This window comes from Hyaena hyaena, unplaced genomic scaffold (genome assembly GCF_003009895.1).
Source record: "Hyaena hyaena isolate Hyena2069 unplaced genomic scaffold, ASM300989v1 scaffold_245, whole genome shotgun sequence".
NCBI lineage: Eukaryota > Metazoa > Chordata > Mammalia > Carnivora > Hyaenidae > Hyaena > Hyaena hyaena.
In genome coordinates this window covers 1,157,090-1,180,794 of record NW_024080878.1, presented here as the reverse complement: position 1 = coordinate 1,180,794, position 23,705 = coordinate 1,157,090, and the positions used below count along the sequence as shown (strand labels likewise).

At 43.0% G+C, this 23,705-nt stretch overlaps 1 protein-coding gene across 1 annotated transcript in view; it reads left to right on the top strand.

Annotated features, from left to right (window-relative positions):
- Window positions 1–22,299, top strand: part of DENND5A (DENN domain containing 5A) — a 112,772-nt gene extending 90,473 nt beyond the window's left edge. The window contains exons 12-23 of the mRNA XM_039244588.1: window positions 1,611–1,763; window positions 6,702–6,786; window positions 9,561–9,645; window positions 10,366–10,494; window positions 14,969–15,090; window positions 16,303–16,448; window positions 17,024–17,142; window positions 17,544–17,725; window positions 18,341–18,423; window positions 18,917–19,040; window positions 19,592–19,760; window positions 21,268–22,299. Of these exons, the coding sequence (XP_039100519.1) occupies window positions 1,611–1,763; window positions 6,702–6,786; window positions 9,561–9,645; window positions 10,366–10,494; window positions 14,969–15,090; window positions 16,303–16,448; window positions 17,024–17,142; window positions 17,544–17,725; window positions 18,341–18,423; window positions 18,917–19,040; window positions 19,592–19,760; window positions 21,268–21,451 (1,581 nt within the window). The 3' untranslated portion in view covers window positions 21,452–22,299. The remainder of the gene's footprint in view (window positions 1–1,610; window positions 1,764–6,701; window positions 6,787–9,560; window positions 9,646–10,365; window positions 10,495–14,968; window positions 15,091–16,302; window positions 16,449–17,023; window positions 17,143–17,543; window positions 17,726–18,340; window positions 18,424–18,916; window positions 19,041–19,591; window positions 19,761–21,267) is intronic.
- The last annotated feature ends 1,406 nt before the right edge of the window (window positions 22,300–23,705 follow it).

Genomic DNA, 23,705 nt, shown 5'->3' with positions numbered 1-23,705 from the left:
CGTACTCCTGGGTATTTACTCAAGGAATACAAACTTACTCAAAAGGATATATGTACCTCTTTGTTCATAGTAGCATTATTTATAATAGCCAAATTATGGAAGCAGCCCAAAGGCCCATTAATAGATGAATGGATAAGGAAGTGGTATATATATACACTACTGACTACTACTCAGGCATAAAAAAGAATGAAACCTTGCCATTTGCAGCAACATGAATAGATCTAGAGGGTATAATGCTAAGTGAAATATAAAGTTTAATGAAAAAGCAAATCATAAAAGAATGCATATAGGCAAAACTAAACTACATTGTTTAGCAATGCAATTATAGGTTATAAGAATTTCTTTGCTTTTCTATATAGCTCTGTTGTGTAGGTCAGGATAGTGGGCAGGCACTTCCAGAGTGGGAAGGTGATGAGAGAAGACACACGGGGTGCTTCAAAGATATGGATGGGCAATGTTTCATTTCTTAACTTGGGTGATGGTTATAATAGTGTGTGTGGTATATCACACACACACACACACACACACACACACACACACCATGTATATGAGATATGTTTTATGGAAAAAGCATTGAAAATAACAACACTGGAAAGAAATATGCCAAAATATTAAGAATTGTTGTATCTGAAAGGCAGAATTAGGGGTGATTTTCTTCTTGTTCTTTAGATTTTTGTATGTCACAAGTTTATAACAGAATTAAATAATGTTAGTTAAGGACTTGAACTCGGTATTCAGGCAGAGTTAGATTCAGAGGCCAGATCTTCTTCTTTACTGTGCGATTTTGGCAAGTTCCTCAAGTTCTCTGACCTCAGTTCCCTTATTAGTAAATAGGGAACAATAATAATACTTACCTCATAGAGTTGTAATGCTTAATACAATGCCTGACACATAATAATAAAGGTTGCAATTATCATTATATAGTGTGTGTTTTTTGGGGTTTTTTATAATAAGCATTTGGAAATTTTACTTAAAAGTAAATCATTGTCCTTAATTTTTGATCCCTTTGACAGGTACTTCAGATGTATTTCTAGCATTAAATACTTACAGGTTTGTTTGGTAAGATCGGTTAAACAGTGAGAAACAGACTCTCTGAAGTGAGCATGACTAAAGGGTTTTATTCAACTTTTTCAGCTCCAAAATGCAAAAACTTAACCTAGAATGATGGCATCACAGAAAGAAGGAGTAGGCCCAGGATCATACAGTGATTGCTGTTTACTTATCTTTGTAACTAAACTTTAAAAGAATATATATTAATTTATTTATTGTGAGAGGGAGAAAGAGAATTCCAAGCAGGATTTGTGTTGTTAGCACAGACCCCAACCTGGGGCTGGACTTCTGAACTGTGAGATCATGACCTGAGCTGAAATCAAGAGTCAGATGCTTAACCAACTGAGCTAACCAGGTGCTCCTGTAACTAAACTTTTAAAGAATGTACTCCATCATAACCTGACCTATATGGTGGAGGATAAATATACTCTGTCTCTTGGTCTTGTTCATCTTGTCCTTCCCAGCCCAGCAAATGTACTGTGCAGGTGGCTGTAACCCTCTCTAGTTGCATATGATCCTACTCACTGGGTTATCTAATCCCACTGACTGATTCCTTGTAGACCAAGAGGATGCTGGTGGAGAAGATGGGCCGAGAGGCTGTGGAGCTAGGGCACGGGGAGGTGAACATCACAGGGGTGGAGGAGAACACCTTGATTGCCAGCCTTTGTGACCTTCTAGAGAGAATCTGGAGTCATGGACTACAAGTAAAGCAGGTAAGGAATGTGTAGACTCTCCCTGCTGAGCAAACTGCTTTCTGTTTTCACTTACTAGCTTTCCCATACTTCTCCAGCTGGCCATCTTTGAAGAGTGGCGCATGGCATGGTGGAATGAAACTTGAAATAGTTAAACAAACAAATAAGTAAATCAATGTAATCCAAACTATTTTTTAAAAAAATTTTTGCTTCATAAACTTGTGTGTTTGTGAGACATTTTTAGAGTGGCATCTTCCTTTTTGTGAATAGACCTGAAGGCCAAATTGATAGATTGTTTTTGGCATCTGGCCCTAGTCTGGAAATGGAATACAAAAGAGAACTTGAAGCTCATAAGTACCAGATGTCCTCTAAAGGTCCTTCACTGGTTGTACCTTTCCAGTGGAAAAAGATCTGTCATTAACATTTCTTTTATATGCAGCTAGGTTAACTGTCTAAAGATTTGAGAAAGGACTGTGTGACACTGAGTAAGTTTGATTTTACTGCTTAATACCAGATAATTTCCTTATTTCAGAATATTTGGTTAAGATGGACAGCTTTAATTTTTATGCATTTTTAAATTTGAAAAGAACTTGAAATCTTTTCAAAAGCAGTTTCAATATGGATAAATTAGAAAATGCATGTAAGTATCTAGCAACTATATTTTGAGAGCCAACAAGTGTCCGGCACTATTGTAGGTACTTGAGATACCTAAGTGAACAAAACATACCAAGATCTCTGCCCTTCTGGAGTTTCCATTGTCATGGGTATAGAGACAGTTTACCACATCTGTTCTTAAAGACATTTTTCTGTGCACATATACCCGTATAGAGTGTATATTTAAAAATCCAACCACAATGAGATATCTTTTTACATCCACTAGGATAACTTAAATAAAAGACAGACAAAACAAGTTTAGTAAGGATGTGGACAAATTAGAACTTTCACACATTGCTGGTGGGAATGTAAAATGGTGCAGCCACTTTGGAACATAGTCTGGCAGTTTCTCAAAATGTTAAACATGGTATTATCATATGACACAGCAAGTTCACTTCTAGCTGTGTGCTCAAGAGAAATGGAAATATGACATCTGTATAAAAACACGTACACAAGTATTCATAGCAGTATTATTCCTAATAGACCAGAAGCAGAACAACCCAAATGTCCATCAGTGGATAAATACACTAAATGTGGTATATTTATACAATGGAATATAATTCAGCAGTAAAAGGAATGAAGGATGATAGTTTTCACATACTAAGTGAAAGAAGCCAGTCACAAAGACCACATATTGTATGATCCTGTTTATATAAAATGTCCAGAATAGGCAATTCGTAGTCAGAAAGTTAGATTAGTGGGTGTCAGAGGCAGGAGGGAAGGAAAAGTAGGGAGTGACTGATGAGTGTGAATTTATGGTAATATGAATTATATCTCAATAAAGCTGTTTTTAAAAAATCTAGATGGGATCATACTGTACATGATGTTTTGTGACTTACTTTTTTTTTTTTTTAACTGCATAATACTTTATCTATGTCCTTACCTAATTTTTAGGTGATGTGTAGTGTTTAAGAGTTCAAACTAGGAATCAGATAAGATCCGGGTTTGATTCCTACTTAATAACTTTATAAGACTGATCAAGATACCTAGCTTTTCCAAGCTTCTGTTTAATCCTGTATATGATGGAATTTTTAAAGTACCCATCTCTGTAGGATTTAAGATAGTTCATGTGAAGCACTAAACTCAGAGCCTGGAGTTTGGGAGGTGCTCTATAAATGTTTATGGTCATTACTCTTCTCAGGTCTCAGTTTTAGTTACTGTACTCACTGTATACATTTTTCCATATTTGAATCAGTCCTTTATTACTGGTCACTTATACTGTTTCTGATTTTTTAGCATTATAAACAACAGTGTGATTACAAATATTTTTAAATGCTAAAAATTGTGTATCACCAAATTTCTAACATTTTGAGATTCCTGTAGTACAATAGCAACATTATGAGCTTTAGAGTCAGGAAGACTGAGATTTGAATCCTAGCTCCACTGGATGACTTCCAGTAAGTTGTGATTTTTGAGTCTCATTTTCTTTATTGATACTACAGAGTTAATCAAGTCTACCTTTGAGGGTTATGATAATTAGATATGATAAAAATAACCTGGTGTGTGGTAGGTATATAACATATGAAAGCTGTTATGCTAGGTTCTACATGAAGAGTTTCTGTTTCTTTACTTTTCTTTATAACAAACGAATAGAATATAAATAATCATTTTATCAATTTCCTTGAAGTTGAGCAAGCCTGGCACTATAGTTGAGCTCTTCAGCTTTTTGGTAAAACATATGCCCTCAAAACTTTTTAATATTTGCCGTAAAAATTTCTAGAGAGTTAGTGAGACTTCTGCAGCTTAAGAACAAATACCATACTATTACATGTTCTAAACCTGTCCTCTGAGGCTTTGCAGCCATATTCTGCAAAAATTCTCTTAGTATGAGGAATATCTTTTGGAGCCAATTTGATTCCCTTCTCAGTTTGGACAGAGAGTTGCTACTTGTTTAGTGAGAAACTAATTTAAAATAATGGGGGCTTTTCAGTTCAAGTCCCATTTTGTTTTGAAGCCTGCATTTGGAGTGCTAAAAATAAAGCCTAACAGTGTCACCAGAGGGAAGCAAGGGTGTGTGCTTTTTGGCAGGGCATTTATGCCCTCAGGGACACATGAATGTTCATCTGAGGACTGACAGTGACTATGTTGGGTTTCTACAAAATGTCCTCCTTATGCCTCTACTTGGTTAGCTTGTGTGTAGAGCGCCTCTCTCCTGCTGAGACATTCTTTGGTTATGTTTAGTCCAAAAGCTATAACCTGGTTACATGTCTAAATCATGCAGATTATGCATGATCATGCAGTGACCAAATTCACTGTCAGAAGGTAATCTTACTGTCCCCTTCTGAGGGCACCTTACTGATCAGTTACCTATTTTATCTACTTAGAGAGAATCCAAACAACAGGTTTTGCTGCCAGCTTTCTAAATTTTGTTATTAGCCATGACTGTCTACCTGCAGGGCTGCCTTGAGCAATTCCTCTTCAGAAGCTCTGTTATCTTCACAACTCTCTTTGGCTTTCAGTGACATTTTTCAAGGAAATGGGTATCCTTCTCTAGTATATTCTTCTGACAATAAGAGGTGAGGTTTGGTTTTTCTTACTGGTTTTGTAACTGCTGCCTTTGAGAAGGTCTTGTTTCTTACCTTCCATATATATGACATTCCTGGAGAATCCGGTGCTATTTATATCTTGCTATCTATATAACTACCCCAAATGGGTGGTTAGGCTAAATTGAACCTTGTAGTCTGGATCAGCCTCTGCAAAAGAGAAAAAGAATAATCCATGTCTCCTGAACTAGAAAGACCCCACTGTCTTATCACTAAGCTTCAGCCAAGCTGCTGCTCTCTCCTACCTTTGCTCTCCCTGCTCATCAGTAAAATCACTGTGACCCAGGGCATCCTCCTGGCATGGTGGCCTGGTGTTGCTCTAGCCTTTGGCTCTTCAGTATCGTTGCATGTGAGGGCTCTCTGTTGACTGTCTGTATTTGGTGTGTGTCACATCCACACAGTTTTGTTAAGGGAGGCTGCTTTCCTAAAAATAGATCTCTCTAAAATAGATCAAGTTGGTGAATAGAAACAAAATAAATACTCAGTATACTCAGGGGACAAATCTTGAGACCTTCAAATCCTCACATTCACCTGAGAGCATAAAACTTTCTTCAGAAAGTATGACTTCAGAAGTTAAATGATCTCTTTCAGTCTGTACAGCATCATTGATAGCAGTGGTTCTGACATTAGATAGATTTAAACTTAAATCCCAACACTCTACTTACTAGCTGTGTGGTCTTCATAAGTTACTTAATCTTTTTGATCCTCAGTTTGCTCTTTTCTAAAGAATATCAGGATAGAACTACCTATCTTGTAGTATTATTGAGAGCATTGAATAAAATATATTTGGAACATTTAATGTAGTACTTAGTTTATAGCAAGTCTTAAGACATGGTAACTTATTATTATTAATATTACTTCTGTAAAATACAGAACTAAAGTCATTTGTAAAATTATTATAATAAATCCTACTACTAAAACATAATACATTTATATTATGTCAGCTATATTGAAACATTTACCATGAATCTGATATACAGTTTTTAAAAATCACATAACAAAGGTCACTGTGTACTGCAGGTGGCTAGAAAAACACAAAACATTTACTGGATGGCCGGCTAGCCTCACTGACCACCTAGGCAAATTGTTCCCTCACATCAGGCTTGCAAATGCTAATCAGATTTGTGCCCTGGTAAAATGACAAATTGTTACATGTCTTAAATAGTTTAAACTGCAACTGTTAGATTTCCAAATGCTAAGGTTCTGTTATACTGACTGTAGTTAAGTACCAGCCTACCTTCCTGCAGGCTTCTTCAACTTTACCTTTGAGAGTAAATCTTCATCTTCGTGACAGCTTCTGTCTCCTCAGCCTGCAATAATGGCCATGATGCTTTAAATATTTTAGGAAACTCAGGAGTTATCATGGAATCTTATAGTTTGGGTATTAGCTCCTCTGTACAAAATCCACCATGCTCTACCCAAGCTGGCCTTCAGCCAACTCAGAAGTTGATAGGTTCTTTGCTTTTTTCTTTCTTATAAACCGGTCCATTCATAGACTCTTCGTGGACGCGTCCTCCTCCCTGTTTCAAGTGGTGGACCATTTTTCTTTTCTGTTCCCTTCCATTCTTTAAATTTCTCCTGCATTGTAGTAGGGGGATATATTTGTATGCTTTGCACTGGGTATACATCAAGATAAGACATAGTCTAGATATTTTTTAGTAAAGACCCATATCTATATGTTTTATCTATGACTGTTCACTGGATGCCTTGGCCTCTGAAGTCTAAACTGACAGGTATTTCTTCTCCTTTGTGTTTGTTCCAGGGGAAATCAGCCTTGTGGTCCCACCTGTTACATTATCAGGAAAACCGACAGAGAAAACTCACATCAGGAAGCTTCAGTACCTCAGGTAAGTTGATCTCTGTTCCACTGGGGAGAACACCCTCCACCCACTTTCCCATCTCCTACCGTAGTGACCATCTGCTACGGTAGGTCCACCTGCTACCGTAGGTCCATGAAACCTTTGCTCTGAAATGTTTTCTTTTTTAAATATTAAGCTACTTGGCTCTCTAAACCACAGAGTGTGCCAAAACCAGGGGATTTGCTTTCATTATGTGTTTCTATACCTTTTTTTTTTTTGAGTAAATTATATACCCAACATGGTACTTGAACTCATGACCCCAAGATCGAGAGTTGCATGCCCTACTGACTGAACCAGCCAGATGTCCCTGTTTCTGTACCCTTTTGATCAGTGAGATAGATGATTTATATCAGCAAGAGGCCAGTCTTAAAATGAATTTAAATTTTCAGTGAATTTGTGTGGTACTCGTGTCCTGTGTTTGAAACAGGTTGTCTTCATAGTTTTTTGTTTTATTTCTGGATGGACATTGAGATGATCTATCAGGTAAGAGAGGCTGTTTGTGAATGTGTCCTACCTTGGAGTTCTCAGAGTCAAGGCCTGGTGTGAAAGATCCCTTAACACTTCTTTTCCATTTCTAATTTAATAAAAATATTAGGGTTGGCAGGGACCCCAGAGATTATCTACTCCAACTCCTTTATTTTACAAGAGGAGGAAACTGGGATCCAGGAGGAACTGAATTTATTTAGGATCACACAGGGCATTCATGGAAGAGACCTGATTAGGAGCCAGGCCTCTCGTCTCCTGGTCTGGTGTTCATTCTGTAGTGCCCCTTCCAGGACAGTCCTCTTCCTTCCTTTACATCTTGGCAGCATCTTCCCTTTGCACCATCCTTCATTTTCTTCTCTCTGCCTGGAAGTTTGTTTACTTTTCTTAGATATTCTTATCCTAATGGTAAAGATCAGTTCAAATGGAAGTAAAGGCATGAATTCCGCATTTTCTTTCCTCTTGAGCTAATTGACTTCAGCTACACTGAAAGTGGGGAGAACAGTTGACTGAAAACCAGGTACAAGAGCTTCCTAAGCAGCCTGTTTTAAGGAGTTTTTAGGTCTGCTTTCTGGATATTAGAACAAAAAGTTTTCTCAGAAGGCTATAGAAGTTACTGCTGAAGGATAGACTATATAGCCAAAGTTTTCAACAGTTAAGTGATGAAGATACTAGGTTTTAAGTATTGGAGCAGACATATGTATATAAATATATAAGCATACCTCAGAGATATTGTGGGTTTGGTTCTAGACTACCACAAAAAAATGAATATTATTGTAAAGTCAGGTGACTTTATTTGGTTTTCCATTGCATATAAAAGTTATATTAATGCTATACCAAAGTCTGTTAAGTGTGCAATAACATTAGCTAAAAAAATGTATATACTTTGATTTAAAAATATAGCTAAAAAAATGTTAACGTCAGTTGGAGCTTTTAGCAAGTCATAATTACAGATCACAGATCACCATAACAAATATAATAAAGACAATTTTGATACATTGTGAGAATTACCAAATGTGACACAAAGACATGAAGTAAGCAAATGCCGTTAGAAAAATGGTCTCAGGGCACCTGGGTGGCTCAGTCAGTTGAGCGCCTGACTCTTGATTTTGGCTCAGGTCATGATCCCAGGATTATGGGATTGAGCCCCATGTAGGGCTTTGCACTAAGTATGGAGCCTGCTTGGGATTCTCTCTCTCCTTCTGCCCCTCTTCCTCACTCATGCTCTTTCTCTCTCTCTCTCTCTCAAATAATAATAATAATAGGGGTGTCTGGGTGGCTCAGTCAGTTAAGCACCTGATTTTGGCTCAGGTCATGATCTCACAGTTAACAAGTTTGAGCTCTGCATCAGGCTCTCTCCTGTCAGCATAGATCCTGTTCCTATGCCCCCATCTCTTCCTGCCCTTCCCCTGCTTTCTCCCTCTCTCTTTCAAAAATAAATAAAATCGGGGCGCCTGGGTGGCTTAGTCGGTTAAGCGTCCGACTTTCGCTTAGGTCATGATCTCGCGGTTTGTGGGTTCGAGCCCCGCGTCGGGCTCTGTGCTGACTGCCAGCTCAGAGCCTGGAGCCTGTTTCAGAGTCTGTTACTCCCTCTCTCTCTGACCCTCCCTCTCTCTCTCTCTCTCTCTCTCTCTCCTAGAAATAAATAAAAAACATTTAAAATAAATAAATAAAATCATTAAATAGTAATAATAATAATAATAATAATGGTGCCAGTAGACTTGCTTGACACAGCATTGCCACAGACCTTCAATTTTGCAAAAAACGCAATATCTGTGAAGCACAATAAAGCAAAAACACAATAGAAGTGAGGTATGCTTGTATGTAGAGATCCTAAGCATTCTGAAACATGTTCTTTACACATTTGCTTGGCTCTTTTGTAGCCCATTTTGAGGCAAGAGCAAGTACGTGGATAGTAGCTCCAAATGGAAATAATGCTTCCGTGGATTTGTGGTGAGAAAATGCTGGATTAGGAGCCAGAAGATCTATGTTCCCTCCCATCCTGACTTTGCCACTTGGTGACTGAGGGAAAGCAGTTTTCTCTGAATCAGTTCCCTTCTCTGTGGTACTTCCTTGGCGATCTAGTTGTTAGAGGGTTAAATGAGATGGGTAAAAGTATAACATCTGATACCTAGTAGGCACTTAATAAATATTCATGAATATTTATTTCATGAATGCTAAGTGTTACCAAAGTAACCAACTATTTCCTATACAAATTTGGGTAATCAGCTCTTTGGATAGTCAGATCTCTTGGGACATGACCAACTTTTTTGTTCTAGGAATACTTCTTGATTCAGAACGGAGGAAGTCTGATGCCAGCTCAGTCATGTCTCCCCTGCGAATCTCTCTCATTCAGGATATGAGGTCAGTCTGAGTTCATCTATAATAAGCCACTAAAAGCCTGTTTTCAATTGCTTCTTAGGTATCTAATTTTTTTTTAAATTTTAAAAATAATCTTTATTTTTGAGAGAGAGAGACAGAGTGCAGGTAGGGGTGGAACAGAGAGAGAGGGAGACACAGAGTCCAAAACAGGCTCCGGGCTTTGAGCTGTCAGCACAGAGCCCGATGTGGGGCTTGAACTCATGAACCATGAGATCATGACCTGAGTTGAAGTTGGACTGAGTCACCCAGGCTCCCCAGGTGTCTACTTTAAATAATAGGGTCTCAATGACTTGGCCTTTTGCAGCCTCTTAGTTAACCAAGGAGGCCCTCATCATTGGTCTTGTGCTTCATGATGCAGTTGTGGAGCTGTACAAGCAAGTGGGTTTCCTGACATTTTTGGCAAATTATACCAGAGTATTGCAAGGTCTTAGGGCTCCAGGTCTAGCCTGGCTTTTTGAGAACTGTGTTGTTCCCCTTCAAACCCTGCCCGCGACCTCCCCCCCCCCAGATTATAGTGAGCCTATTTGCAAAGCTACATGGAAACTGAAGATTTAGAGAACAAGAGAGATGGACTCTCACTAGGATGGGATAGAATTGTCTCACCAGACCTCCTTGGCTCTACAGGAGGAGAGGAGGATTTATTAGTGGCAAGTTCATTTTCTACCCCACTCCCCACCTCATTTTTTTCTATTCTCCCTTCAGGCACATCCAGAACATCGGGGAAATCAAGACTGATGTGGGAAAGGCTAGAGCGTGGGTGCGATTGTCAATGGAAAAAAAGTTACTTTCCAGACACCTGAAGCAGCTTCTCTCAGATTATGAGCTCACCAAGTAAGGCCATTCCACCTAGAATAGAACCAGGCTTCCAGGAATGGTGGGGAGGGATTGGAAACTCTTGTGTGGGAAGGGAGAATATTCACTATGTCATTTCTGTTGTATTCAGCTGAACTTAAATTGCATATGAAGGTTTTGTAGCATTTCCTCTTCTCCGTCTTTATCTATAGAAGAAAAATTCTGCTGTTTGTTCTTCCTACCTTCTCAATCTGCATGTCCCCAAATAGCTTTCTTAAAGACATAATGAGAAGGATGGGGTCCTTATTGGGTACTTCAGAGTTTTGGGGCTCCCCTCTTCTTACTACATCCAGGTGATTTGTATACCTCTTAGGCACAGGGCTTTTTTTTTTTGGTCTCTTTCCTATCCTGGGGAGGAAAGGGTTAGAGAGTGAAAAGAAAACTTATAGGATCTCTCCTTATCTAATTTGTTCTCTCCTGAGCTCAGGGCTAGCCCAAGTCCTTGCTCTTGCTCTTTCTCTTTCCACCCTGTCTGAGTCTCCATAGAGCTTAAAAGGGCTTTCAGATGACCTTCCTAGACCCTCTCCCTCCACGCTTTCCACCTAGAAAGAGGAAGGGGAGAGATTCCATGGTTCTCACACATGCAGGGGCCATTAGCCTGCAGTTCCCTTCTCTGGATTTGATATTCCTTGTATACTTTCTGTACCCAGCTACCAGCAGAGTAGCAGGAAGGAGGGCTGTTCCCCTTCTCTGCCTCTCGGACTACCACCTCTCTACCTTTTTCTATGTTTGGCTCTTTCTTCATTGGCAAGCCTGTTGGGCACTTGTGTTTAGCATTTCTTTGGACATTTTTTCATGGTGTCCTTTATTATTTGACTCCTCCAAGGATGCTAAAGCAGAGGAGGGGGCATTGGTGAAATTTTGTGTAGCCAGTGGATTAAACCTGCAGAATCTGTTTTTATTTAAATGAAAATAAAATTTTTTAGATTGTTTATTGTGTATAAAACAATACACAAAAATAACAAGCAAGAATTAGGTTTAAAATTTTGATAGGTTAGAGAGCTGATTTTGAAAGATTTTAAAACAATTCTTAAAGCACTTAAAAATTAAAAAAAAAATTTTTAGTGTTTATGTATTTTTGAGAGAGGAGACAGAACACAAGCAGAGGAAGGACAGAGAGAGAGGGAGACACAAAATCCAAAGCAGGCTCCTGGCTCTGAGCTGTCAGCACAGTGCACAACATGGGGCTTGAACTCAAGAACCGTGAGATCATGACCTGAGCTTAAGTTGGACGTTTGACTGACTGAGCCACCCAGGCCCCCCATTAAAGCACTTAAATTTGATTGTCTATACCTACATAAGTGTTTGGGAATAAAATTTGGAGATTGGGAGAACAACTAAAAGGGAACAAGTGAACATGTAAGCCTGGAATTTGGAAGGGACAAGTTTGCACTCTAGCTTCTAGGGGACAATTTTGCATGGTTTAAAAAAAAATCACTGTAGCAGGACAGAGCAGCAGTCTTTCCTGCTGGGCAGTGTGGGTGTCATCATCAGGAGGACAGAGAGGCATCTAAGAGGAGGGGTCAAGCACTAAAACTTTGTGGAGTCTGGGATAGTGGATAGGTCTAGGGTGTGTTTGATCTTAAAGGCCCAGACAACAGCAAATAAGAAACAGACCTTGGTTAAGAGGCTAAGTTTTCTTTCTTTTCTTTTTTTTTTTTTTAATGTTTTATTTCTTTCTGAGAGAGAGAAAGACAGCGTGAGCAGAGGAGGGTCAGAGAGAGAGGGAGACACAGAATCTGATGCAGGCTCCAGGCTCTGAACTAGCTGTCAGCAGAGCCCGACACGGGGCTCAAACCAACGAACCGTGAGATCATGACCTGAGCCGAAGTCGGTCGCTCAACTGACTGAGCCACCCAGGCGCCCCTCTTTTCTTTTATTTAAGTTTCTTTTCTTTAAGTTTCTTTTCTTCTTTATGTTTTAAAATTTTGATTTCTTTAAACCATAGTCCTATTAGAGGAAATAAGCTCAGAAATTACTCAGTACTAGCAACTTTCCATCTGATATCCTGGCCCCAGTGCTGCTCCAGTGAGTGGAAAATGAGTTTTGCTGCCACAGATTGCATTTTGGATGGGGTATGGAGAGGAAAACCTACTTACTCCTTTATTCTGTTCTCTCTTATCTTTCTCGTCGGTGTGCTTAAAGTTCCAGCCACATCATTCCACTCACCGTTTTTCTCAGGACGTCTTTAGTCCTTTCAGGGCCTAGTCAGAAGTTTTCTTTGCCAGAGTTTGCCTAGATGCTCCAGAGACTTGGTCTGTTCTTCCTCCAGGCACCCATAGCATTTGTCACAGTATTTGTTCAAACCTGCTTCACCCCTCATGGGCTGTATTATTATCTAGTTGCTTGCTGCTTATTACAGTTTGCTTTCGTTGAGGACATGAATGAGCATGTTGCCTAGCACCTAGAAGGTATTAAATTGGGCACATAAAATGTGTGCATAGCTGCACGGATAGGAGGAGGTAGCCTTAGAGAGTATATTTTGATAGAATTTTCCTGACTCTCTGTGATTTCCAGGTAACCAGGCATCTTGGAGTAGGGGGTAAGGTTGAGGCAGGATAAGAGGGCTGTATAGTTTAGGGGGAAAAGTTAGCTCCTATATAGTGAGCTCACACAGTTTCTCCCTGACCTCCCTGCAGTGATGCTGTGTAGTAACCCCTCTACCTTGAAACTCACTTTGCATGGCTGCTGTGGCCTTATACCATCCTGTTCTTTTTCTCTCCCTACCCTTTCCAGGGTGTTTGCTTCCACATTCCTCAGTTCTCTGCATGCACATGCATTCTTTTCACGCTCTCTCTCACTTAGTGATCTCATGCATTCTCAGGACTTCTGTTACCTATCGGGTGACACCCACATCTGAAGCTCTAGCTTTGACTTTTCTTCTGAGCTCCAGTCCTGCACATTTATTTCCATTCAGATATCTTACCTTTAGCTCAGAGAGAACAAAACCAAGTTTCATAGTTTTTACCATAAGCACCTTTCAAATTTTTTGTTATTCTCTTTGAACATCCTTACTCCTCCTTACCTAGTTTGAAATTCGGGGTCTAGTTTGACTCCTTGCTTTGCTTTATCCTCCACATGCACATTTCAGGTCATTAGCCTCTGTCTCCACTTGTTTTCTTATCTAGTGCTCTATCTTAGGTTTACTCATATGCCCCTTTCACCTGTCAGCTGCACTAAATTGAAATTTAGTGCCACTGGCTGTAGCTTTCCCTTTACTTCTAGGGTAAATTGCAGAAACTTACTACTTGTAAGTTGCAAACTCTTTAGCCTGAATATTTAGGGCTTTCCTTCATTTGACTGTAGCCTAACTTTTCAGCTCATTGCTAACTAATCACCTCCCTGTGCCCTCAACTCCAGCCAAACTGGTTTTCACACCCTGTCCTTCTCTTTCTTCTGTCTAAATTCATGCTGTCCTTTAGGCCTCTCCTTTTCTAGGACCACTGAAGCTTATTGCTCTTTAAATTCTCAGAGAGAAACTTTCATTTGCACCTCATTATGGGCAGTCTTATACCATGGCCTTTACCTAATTTATTCACCTGGACTGTATTTGAGGCTAGGTGTTTCCCTCTTCAGCATCTGCATATAGTAGGCCCTGGCTGGTGAATTAATCTGTTGGGTGTACCTTATAAACAGAACCTCACAGATTTACTAAATCCTTACCTCTTTGGCCATGGTGATCGCAATCTTGACAACCAAGATGATTACTTCTTGTATTATCTGTGTGTTTCTCTGTGCTGAAGGCCTGTGCATGTGGCTTTTTATGTCCCCTCTGTTTGGGGAATGTATCATTGCTGTTGCCGAGTGTCTACAATGTCAGGCAAAGGAGTTGGCCTTTGATGAATAAGTGAGGATGGGGATGGGGATAGGAGAAGATTTAAAAAGAGGGGAAGGACATGATGTGCACAGCTCTTCCTTGCCTGTGACCTGGATCATTTCCTTTATTGACTCTGAAACTGTCCTCTGCTTACATTCACATTCAGAAAAGTGTTCTGACTCAGGGGTCTTAGGTCTGCTTAGGGTCTGAGGCTGGCTCTGGTAACGAATGGTGATCACAGACCTCTGCCATTGCTGTTCCCACACCACACACTAGCTAGTGATGCCCTCGCTAGAAGCCCGAGAGGGCCTGTGTCATCCCTGACAGTGACAGTTCCAGCCCCCAGTTTAGGAAAGGAGATCCCATGACCTCTGACACCACATTGTAGTAGCATCAGCCCTTACACACAGGTAGAGTTTGGTTTTTGTTGTTCCTGCTATAGCTTCAGCCACTTTCCCTCTAGCCCTCATTTCCAATGGAGAAGCCAGCTTTGTTCCATTTTTTAGGTGCCTCTAAAGAACATGAAGCTTGACATCTTATTCTTCCCTTAGCTCTCTCCTTCCAGAACTGAGTAATTCTAGCCTCTTTCCCCTCCTTTCGGCTGGGGGGACTGATGTATTCCCTCCTCTCCGACAGAAAGTTGTACAAGCGCTATGCCTTCCTGCGCTGTGACGACGAGAAGGAGCAGTTCCTCTATCACCTCCTCTCTTTCAATGCCGTTGATTACTTTTGCTTCACCAATGTCTTCACAACTATCCGTGAGTAGCCCTGTGTTCCCCAACTAGCCTTCTCAATGCCAGTCTTTATGAGCTTGCCTGAGGCTAGCGCACTGTTCCCTTTTTAAAGAAAGAAGATTGTCTCTTGTACTTTCTATTTGCCTTTTGCTTCTGTGGGAGAGGGGTGCATTTGCCCTCCTTGGAGGTTGTTTTTTTCTCCAGAGCTTCTTATTCTTGTTCTGAATTGGGAAGTTCAGTCTTTTTGGCCATCATGTTGTTACTGTTGTCCTAGGCACTGCTCTGGGGACCTAAGGTGATGAAGGTGGAGTGGAGTTGGGCGGTGGTGAGGTTCACTGCCCTCTTTGCACACCTGTAAAGAAATCTACCTTTTGATTTGGGCTGAGGGAATCATTTAGCATCCTGGGTTTCAGACCAGCCAACAGGGAAAGACAACTCTTCCTGAAGTAGCAGAAAAAACTCTAGGTTGCAGTAGGAGACTTGGGTTCAGGCCTTGCTCTGTCCTAACTCATTATTATTTCTGTGAGCAGAGTCAATCCCTGCTGTGGGCCTAAATCTCTGTTTACAGAGTGAGGAAGAGGGTTCAGTATGGTCTAAGGAAGGCCCTTGAAGCCTTATCTTTCTTTGGTGCCAGGATGCCCTGTTTGGTAGGGGGTAGTCTCTGAATTTGCCGCATGTCTCGTTATGTGGCTGATGACTCAGCAGCTTCAGCAGTATGGAATCTTGTTTCTATATGACACCCATCCTCCATCTCAGAGATGAGGGTTTACAGGCTACAGGAAAAGCAGCACTGGACTGGAGCTTAGGAGATTCAGGGGAACTATCTCCCTCTTGGTACCTCAGAAAAGGCATTGTAAGACCTGCACGGCCTCCCTGGAGATTGTTATTAGAATTCATGGGCTTATAGATTGAAAAGTGCTTTCCAAAGCAATTCGCTACAACATGGAGTTGGTGGTATTATTTAAGGAACAAGTTCACTTAGCCCTGGGCCTGTAGATGGGTTTGGATCTTTGATATTTGGGTGGTAACCCTAAGAGGAGTGAGACTGAGGGTAGGATTAGCTAATATTCTAAGCCAGCCAGAGATTAGGTCCTGGGACCTGCTGCTCCCAGCTCTCCCGGGGCCAGTACAATAGGGGCCACAGTCATGCCAGCACACCTGGACAGGTTAGGGCCCTTCCAGGTATGGGAGGGATTCCTGATCCTCCTTAATGCCTTTGTGGCTTCCCCAAAACAGTGATCCCGTACCATATCCTGATTGTACCGAGCAAGAAGCTGGGGGGCTCCATGTTTACCGCCAACCCATGGATCTGCATCTCGGGAGAATTGGGTGAGACACAGATCCTGCAGATTCCCAGGAACGTGTTAGAGATGACCTTTGAGGTATGTGTTATCCAGGGACCACAACCCTAGGCTCGGTGGGGATCTGAGTTTGTAACAGATGCCCACAGAAGCTTTCTGCAGGGTTTTACGGTGGTCTTGTCCTTATAGTATTATGCTTCAACACAGTTGACCTGTCCTGAGATGGTCAGAGGCCAGAGACAAGGACTGGCCCAAGAACAAGGGAGCCCACCCTGTCTAAGTGGTCTGTGGCTGGAAGGCATTTACTCATCTGGACTTGCGTACCTCCCTGCCCATGGTGTATTGAGAAATCCCCAAGAATTCTTTCAGCTGCTGAGCTTGTGTTCACAGACACCTCTGAATCTCAGACTGTTATCCCACTTTTAGACCCTTTGATACTAGGCCCTATTCTTCCTCTAGGTAGTAGCATCTTCTTTTCAGTCATTTCCACTTCGTGGACTGGCCTTGGTGGTAGGTTGGAGCCATGAGCTCTTACCCTGTAGATGCTGAAGGGCCAGATTGCAGACAACCAGTCAGATCTGTGCGTCTGAGCAATGGCTTTCTTTTCCCTTATTTCTTTACCTAATTGCCTTCTTTATTTGGCTATTCTTTTACAGTGCCAGAACTTGGGGAAGCTCACTACGGTGCAGATAGGCCATGACAACTCTGGGCTCTATGCCAAATGGTTGGTGGAGTATGTGATGGTCAGGAATGAGATCACAGGCCATACCTACAAGTAAGTGTTCCCTCAGCTAAGAAACCTAATATAGTGGTTCAAGGTTTACTGCCAGGGGCTGGATTTGATCTGTGGGTATGTGGAGTTCTCAAGGAGACTTTTTAGGCTGTGGTAGACTGAGGTAACTTTCTGTTTGGCTCTGTTTTATGTGCCTGAAAAGAAATAGGAGGGATTTCTAAGCAAGGCATGTGATGTTGCTGTACACAGGTTCCAAGCCACCCCTCATTCAGGTGGCTTCCCGTTGATGCACAGTGGGATGGATGGGCAGGGCCTTGAGGGATCCCCGACTGGTTTCAGAGCCTGTCTCCAGGAATTGGCTTTTTGATGGCTTTTGCTGAGCAGCAAAGGGAAAGGACACTGAAGGAGCTGGCAGCTCTGACAGGCCATTGCCTGACCCTTAGGTTCCCATGTGGCCGGTGGTTGGGGAAGGGCATAGACGACGGGAGCCTGGAGCGGGTCCTGGTTGGGGAGCTGCTCACATCCCAGCCTGAGGTGGACGAGAGGCCGTGCCGGACCCCGCCCCTGCAGCAGTCCCCTAGCGTCATCCGGAGGCTCGTTACCATCTCACCCAACAACAAGCCCAGTAAGTGGGAGGAGGGCTGGGCCCTCATGCCACCCAGGTGGGGGATGTGGGCAGATCTCTGGAAGCCCTGATATGGGAGTCCAGATCCCAGCCTCTGCAGCTGCCTTAGGAACCAGCTGTGCTGATAAAGCAGCTTTAGGCATTTGTCACCCTCCTCTCATGAATCAGTGTGTGTGTGTTGGGCTGAGGGGGTGTCACACTCCGTAGGGGTCTGGAAGGAGAGGGGAGAGTTCATACAGCCTGGCCTGGGTCCTCTGTACCATTTGTTTTATGATTCTAGAAAGGAGAGGGATCTACTTTCTGACCTTCTCCTTCCTGGTTCCTGGGCCTCGCAGCCAAGTTGTGGCCCTCTTTTGGTTGCCAAAAATTCCAGGGTGAAATGAGAAATAAACTTTACCTGCATCTTTTAGAGATAGAACTCTAAGGCATTAGCTTTTGCTTTTCTCCCAAGATTTTAGGAAGGGCTAGCTTAGCAGAGTTGGATGGGCAAGAGCCACTCTTCCCAGGATCCTGCTTTTCCCATGAGCCCTTCCTATGTCCTCAGTCTTGTGCTCAGTCAGCTAAGCACTGTTGGCCTCTGAGATTGGTTAGGGATGTCTTCTTGATTTTTATCAGAGCTGAACACTGGGCAGATCCAGGAGTCCATTGGGGAGGCAGTCAATGGCATCGTGAAGCACTTCCATAAGCCTGAAAAAGAGGTGAGCCTTCCCGCCCTCCAGCCCAGGGCTTTATATTGAATAAGAGAGAATAACCTTTCCTGGGGCCATGTACTATGGATAATGCAGAGTCAAGAGTGTGTGCCTCAGTTTGACCTTGAGCAGATTCTTTCCTCAGGTGCCTCTGTCTTAGGTTACCCTGTTTTCCTTATACACTGATGGCCCAACAGAGTTCTCAGGCCCCTAATGAACAGTGTGTATTCCTGTCCTCTTCTGTGTTTGCCTGGGACTCCCTGAACAATGGTCACTCTGGCTTTGTCCCTCTTATGAGGACCCAGATCCATCATCTGTTCAGCAGCTGTTCACTGACAGCTGCTCTGTGTCACTCACTGTGCCGAGTATTGGGGGAAATAGAAAAGATCCCAGCCTATCTTCTGCTGCCCTCCTAGCTGTGGACTATGGGTTTGGGGAAGCAGTGGTGGGAAGGCAGCTTGGCTCAGGCAAGCCTGGCACTCTCTTCTGTTTCCTTATGCAGCGAGGCAGTCTGACACTGCTGCTCTGTGGAGAATGTGGCCTTGTCTCAGCCCTGGAACAGGCTTTCCAACATGGATTTAAATCGCCCCGGCTCTTCAAAAATGTCTTCATTTGGGATTTCTTGGGTGAGTTGGGCCCAGGGTGTGAGGGTGGGAGTTGCAGAGACATGGGGACTCCCCAGCATAATGTGGGTGCTGACCACTGGGGTCTGAGATGCAGAAGCCAAACCAGGTGACTCTCAAATTAGATCTTTTGTTTGTTTGCCCTGACTTCTCTTGAAGTTACTCAGTCTTCACACTTCCTTCTTGTAGGTCTAAAAGGCCAATTGATAGCATTTGGAGCCCAAGCACTGTGTTGTACCCACTTGGAGAATTTTTATACAACAAGCTTCTCCCTCAAGAGTTTTTTGGGTTTTTGGGGTTTTTTTTTTTTTGTTTTAATCTTTAGAGTAGAGAAAGGATCATTTTCTATCAAGGGCCACATAAAGAAATTTAAAACCTAGGAATAGGGACTTTACATTTTGAAATGTGACCAGTGATGTTAGAACGTTCATATTAATCACATTAAGTTACCTCAGTCAACATGGAGAGGCCCATGACTAGTGGTCTGCAGGACAGTCATGGATAGGTTGGTTTTGAGAGCCTTTGTCACTGGCAAACTTTTTTGCTCTTCACAGAAAAAGCACAAACCTATTATGAGACTTTGGAGCAGAACGAACTTGTCCCTGAGGAAAACTGGCATACAAGGGCCCGGAACTTCTGCCGATTTGTCACTGCAATCAATAATACTCCCCGGAACATTGGCAAGGACGGCAAGTTTCAGATGCTGGTGTGCTTGGGAGCCAGGTACTGCAGCCTCATGGCCCAGAGTGCACGGTGCCCACCCTTAGAGGTGGTGATGGGATCCTAGTGTGGTGCAGGGTGTGGGAGCAGCTAATGACTAGACGCTGCCCAGCAGGTGAGACCTTGGTGGCCCTTAATTTCCTTCATGTACCAAGCCTCTGTGTGGGGATATGTAGGAGTGGCTATGAGAGTGTGTGTAACAGTAGAGGCCCTGAGAAGGAATAAAGCCATCCCACTGGTAAAATTTAGAGTATATGTAGTCATTCCTTCCAGCAAACATTTGAATGTGCCAGGCCTGATGGAAGACGGTGGGAATGAGCTGAATACAACACGATCCCTACCATTTAGAAGTTTACTTGTCCTAATTAAATACAGTACAAGACAGAAGGTTGTTGAGAGTCCCAAAAGGAGCATTCATAAGGTACACTGAAACTGTAGAGGAGAAAGATCAGAGAAGGGAGGAGGTGGCATTGAGGTGAGCCTTAATGGAAGGGAGGAAGTGGGGAGGGAGTTTGAAGCAGATATAACTAGCAGAGAGGCCCTAAAGGAAGCAAAGGGTGTGGGGTTAGGAAGTAACAGGTAACATGAAAGGGCAGTTGTAGGATACAGTTGAAAGGATGGGGGCCTTGGGGAGCTGTGACAGGGAACCCTTCCATATTAGGACAGAGTTGTTTAAACAGGCAACTGAAATGATATGAATTTGATATCATGGGTGGTATGCATCAGAGTGGGAATGAGCTGAATAAAAGATTGTCAGGGGCTATTCCAGTAGGTCAGGTGAGAATGTGAAAGCCAAATAAATTTAAGGCAGTAGTTTATTTGGGCCAGGGAAGGGAGGGAGTTGGCATTGTAGTGCCAAAAATGGACTCTGGAACCAGCTTCAGTAGGTTCATCTTCTCAGATCAGCCACTTCCTAGCCATATGAACTTGGACAAGCTACTTAACATCTGTTTACCTCAATTTCTTCATCTATAAAGTGGGGCTAATAATAGCACTAATAGCACCTACCTCATATCACAGGGTTGTTATGAAGGTTAAATCTCTTAAAACAGTGTCTGGCGCTTGCCAAGTGCTATGTGGATGTGAGCTCTTAGGATTATTCCTGGTAGTGATAGCTCTGGGGAGGAGCAGTGCTCTGGGACAGATGGGCTGTTGAGATGGAGGAGGTGGTACTGACTGGCCTTGGTCTGGTTGGTGGTGGGCTGGTCTAGGGAGGCAGGTGGCAGCAGGGGAGGAGTTGTGGGCCTTGTGGCAGGTCACTGAGTCAGTTTGGGTCAGGTTGGGTTGTGTCCCTGGGGCTGAATAGTCTCTAGTAGGAGTCTTTTAAAGCCATGTAAGGCCTCTTTGCCAAGCACTGTTAGGGGAGGGAAGGGGGTTGGAGAAGCTATCCACTTCTCCAGCTTTAGACTTTGTTCAAGGAGTGATAGAGCAAGCTTCCTCCTTGGCCTTGTGCTAACTGTCTCCCTTCCACTTCCCTTCTGACCCATCTGGACTGACGCTGCCCTGCCAGAGATCACCTCCTACACCACTGGATTGCCCTGCTGGCCGACTGTCCCATCACCGCACACATGTATGAAGATGTGGCGCTCATCAAAGACCACACACTTGTCAATTCCTTGATCCGCGTGCTGCAGACATTGCAGGAGTTCAACATCACGCTGGAGACATCCCTTGTCAAGGGCATTGACATCTGACCTTCCAGCACCAGCTAGCAGTAGGACCGAAAGAGACTCACCCTGCAGCTCTGACCCTTTTACCCAAAGGGATTTAAGCGAGTTGTGCAGGAGACGGAGAGGAGATGTACACTCACTGTAAAAAGAAAAGTAGAGGATTTTTGGAATAAATAATCTATTTTAGAGTTTATTTGCCGATTTGCTTTTTACACACTTTCATGTGAAAGAGTGATAGGGAGAGGGAGACGAGGTTGGCGCCGCTTATTTTGAAGCTGGTGCCCTCCCTCGCCGTGGCCGCTGCTGGGAGCCTGCGGCCTCCCCAGACTGAGCCTGCGTCACGGGTGGAGCAGTTCTGCTTCCTCGCTGCGCTGGTCATGAGGCCATTCCACGTTGTTTTTAAACTAATGTTTTCTAGATTAACATTGTTATGGATATTTGGCTTTCACAGGCCACACAAGGTGTGCTGAGCGGGAAGCCCCAAGCTCCAATCAAAGGGATTTTTAGTAGTGCCTCTGTAAGCACTGATGAGTCAGCCCCACATCTTTTCTTTTTTCTGTCAGTATTATTTGGAACGGAGACATGCCGGGATGCACCATCGTGCAGAAGATCATGCTTCCTCTTGGCACACAGCTGCACAGAAGTAAACATAAGCATGTCTTAACAGGGTTTCTTTTTCTTTTTTTTCCTATTATTTATTTAATCCTCCATTGTGTGTTTTAAGTCTTTCTTTTCCTTTTTTCTTTTTTTTTAAAGAAGGAAAAAGCTTGTCACAGTCTAACTGGCTATGTTATTATTGTTAAATTTCTGTTGTTTTGCAACCTAGAAACCAGCTACAGTATGGCCCACTTAATAAAACACCTGAAACAAAACTGCATGGATCCCTGACTTTTATGGGGGTTTGTGAGCAGTGGGTGGTGGTGGCTACGGTTTGGTCCCTGTGTAGCTCCTCCCTCCATAGCTGCCCGGGGTGCCCCCTCAGGGCCTGGTATCTCCTGGGTCTGGGTCCTTCCTGCTGCAGCACCTCGAGCTTCCATAGTCGTTAGCTCAAATGGCTGTTTGAGAAGGATGCAAAAAGGGTTATTTTCCTACTCAACAGAGGAGGAGGCTGAGGCACAGAGGGGAAAAGACCTGGCCAAGGTTGCAAAGGTTGTCACTTGACTGAGACAAGAGGAGATATTTCTTGAAGGGTAAGAAAGACCAGGGGTGGAGACAAGGCACACAAGAGAGGCCCTATCTGCCTCAGGAAAAGAAAAACAAAAACAAAACACCTTTTTCTTGAGAGAAGGATTTGTTTGTCCCAGGATGGTAGGTGTTAGAGCTTCAAGAGGGTCCTGGAAACCAGCTTCCTTCAGTTTTATTCTTCAACCAACCTGCTTTTGCAGGAAGTTCCAGAAATGTAGCATGGCCAGGTAGAGGACTCAAACCAATTCGTGTCCTCTCTTATGCTTCCCTGATTTTGCCTGTACTATTCTCTCTGCCTGGAATGCCTCCTCTGGTGCCTACTTCCTTTTCATTGTTCAAGGTCACTTTAGTAGTCACCCACTATGAAGCCTTCCCTAGTCCTCCCTGGGCATAGTTAATCATTTTGTCATTGTGTTCCTGTGGTTGCTTAGATGCTGGCACCTCTCTGGGTTATCGTTGCTGCTTTATGTTGGGCCTACCTCCCTAAGCCATGAGCTCCTGGAGTGGCCAGAGGTTTCTCCTTCATTTCCCTCCCTGGTGACTGGCTGGTGGTGAGTGTCTAGGGAAGGCTTTTTGGAGATGAGTTTTGAAAGGGACTGGAGGCTTTGAGTACAGTTGCAGTGCAAAATCCTGCCAGCAGGGGGTGTGAGCAGGTCACGGGAGTCTTTAGTTTTTTTGGAAGTTGGGGTGGTAGGCAACATTTCTGGACTGGGAAGGAAGATTCCTGGCTGGAAAGAGGGGAAGCATGGAAGTTAATATATGTCTATTGTGGGCCTAGGCCAGAGATGACCTTAAGCTAGGTGCTTTACACACAGACTTACCCTTTTCCTCACAATTCTGCAAGGCAAATATAGATCATCCCTGGTTTATAGGTGAGGAAGTTGAATGTCAGTCTGCAGTTACTAGAACTGTCTCACTCTAGGTTTGTGGCTTTTCCACTGGCAATTACTCTGCTTGATTCAGGTCTCTGCTCAGATGTCCTAGGAGAGACCCACCCTGACCACTCTAAAATACCAACATATCCTGTCAGTCACTTTTATCCCCTTATTCTACTTTATTCTCCTTCTTAATACCTACAACCATTGTACTAATT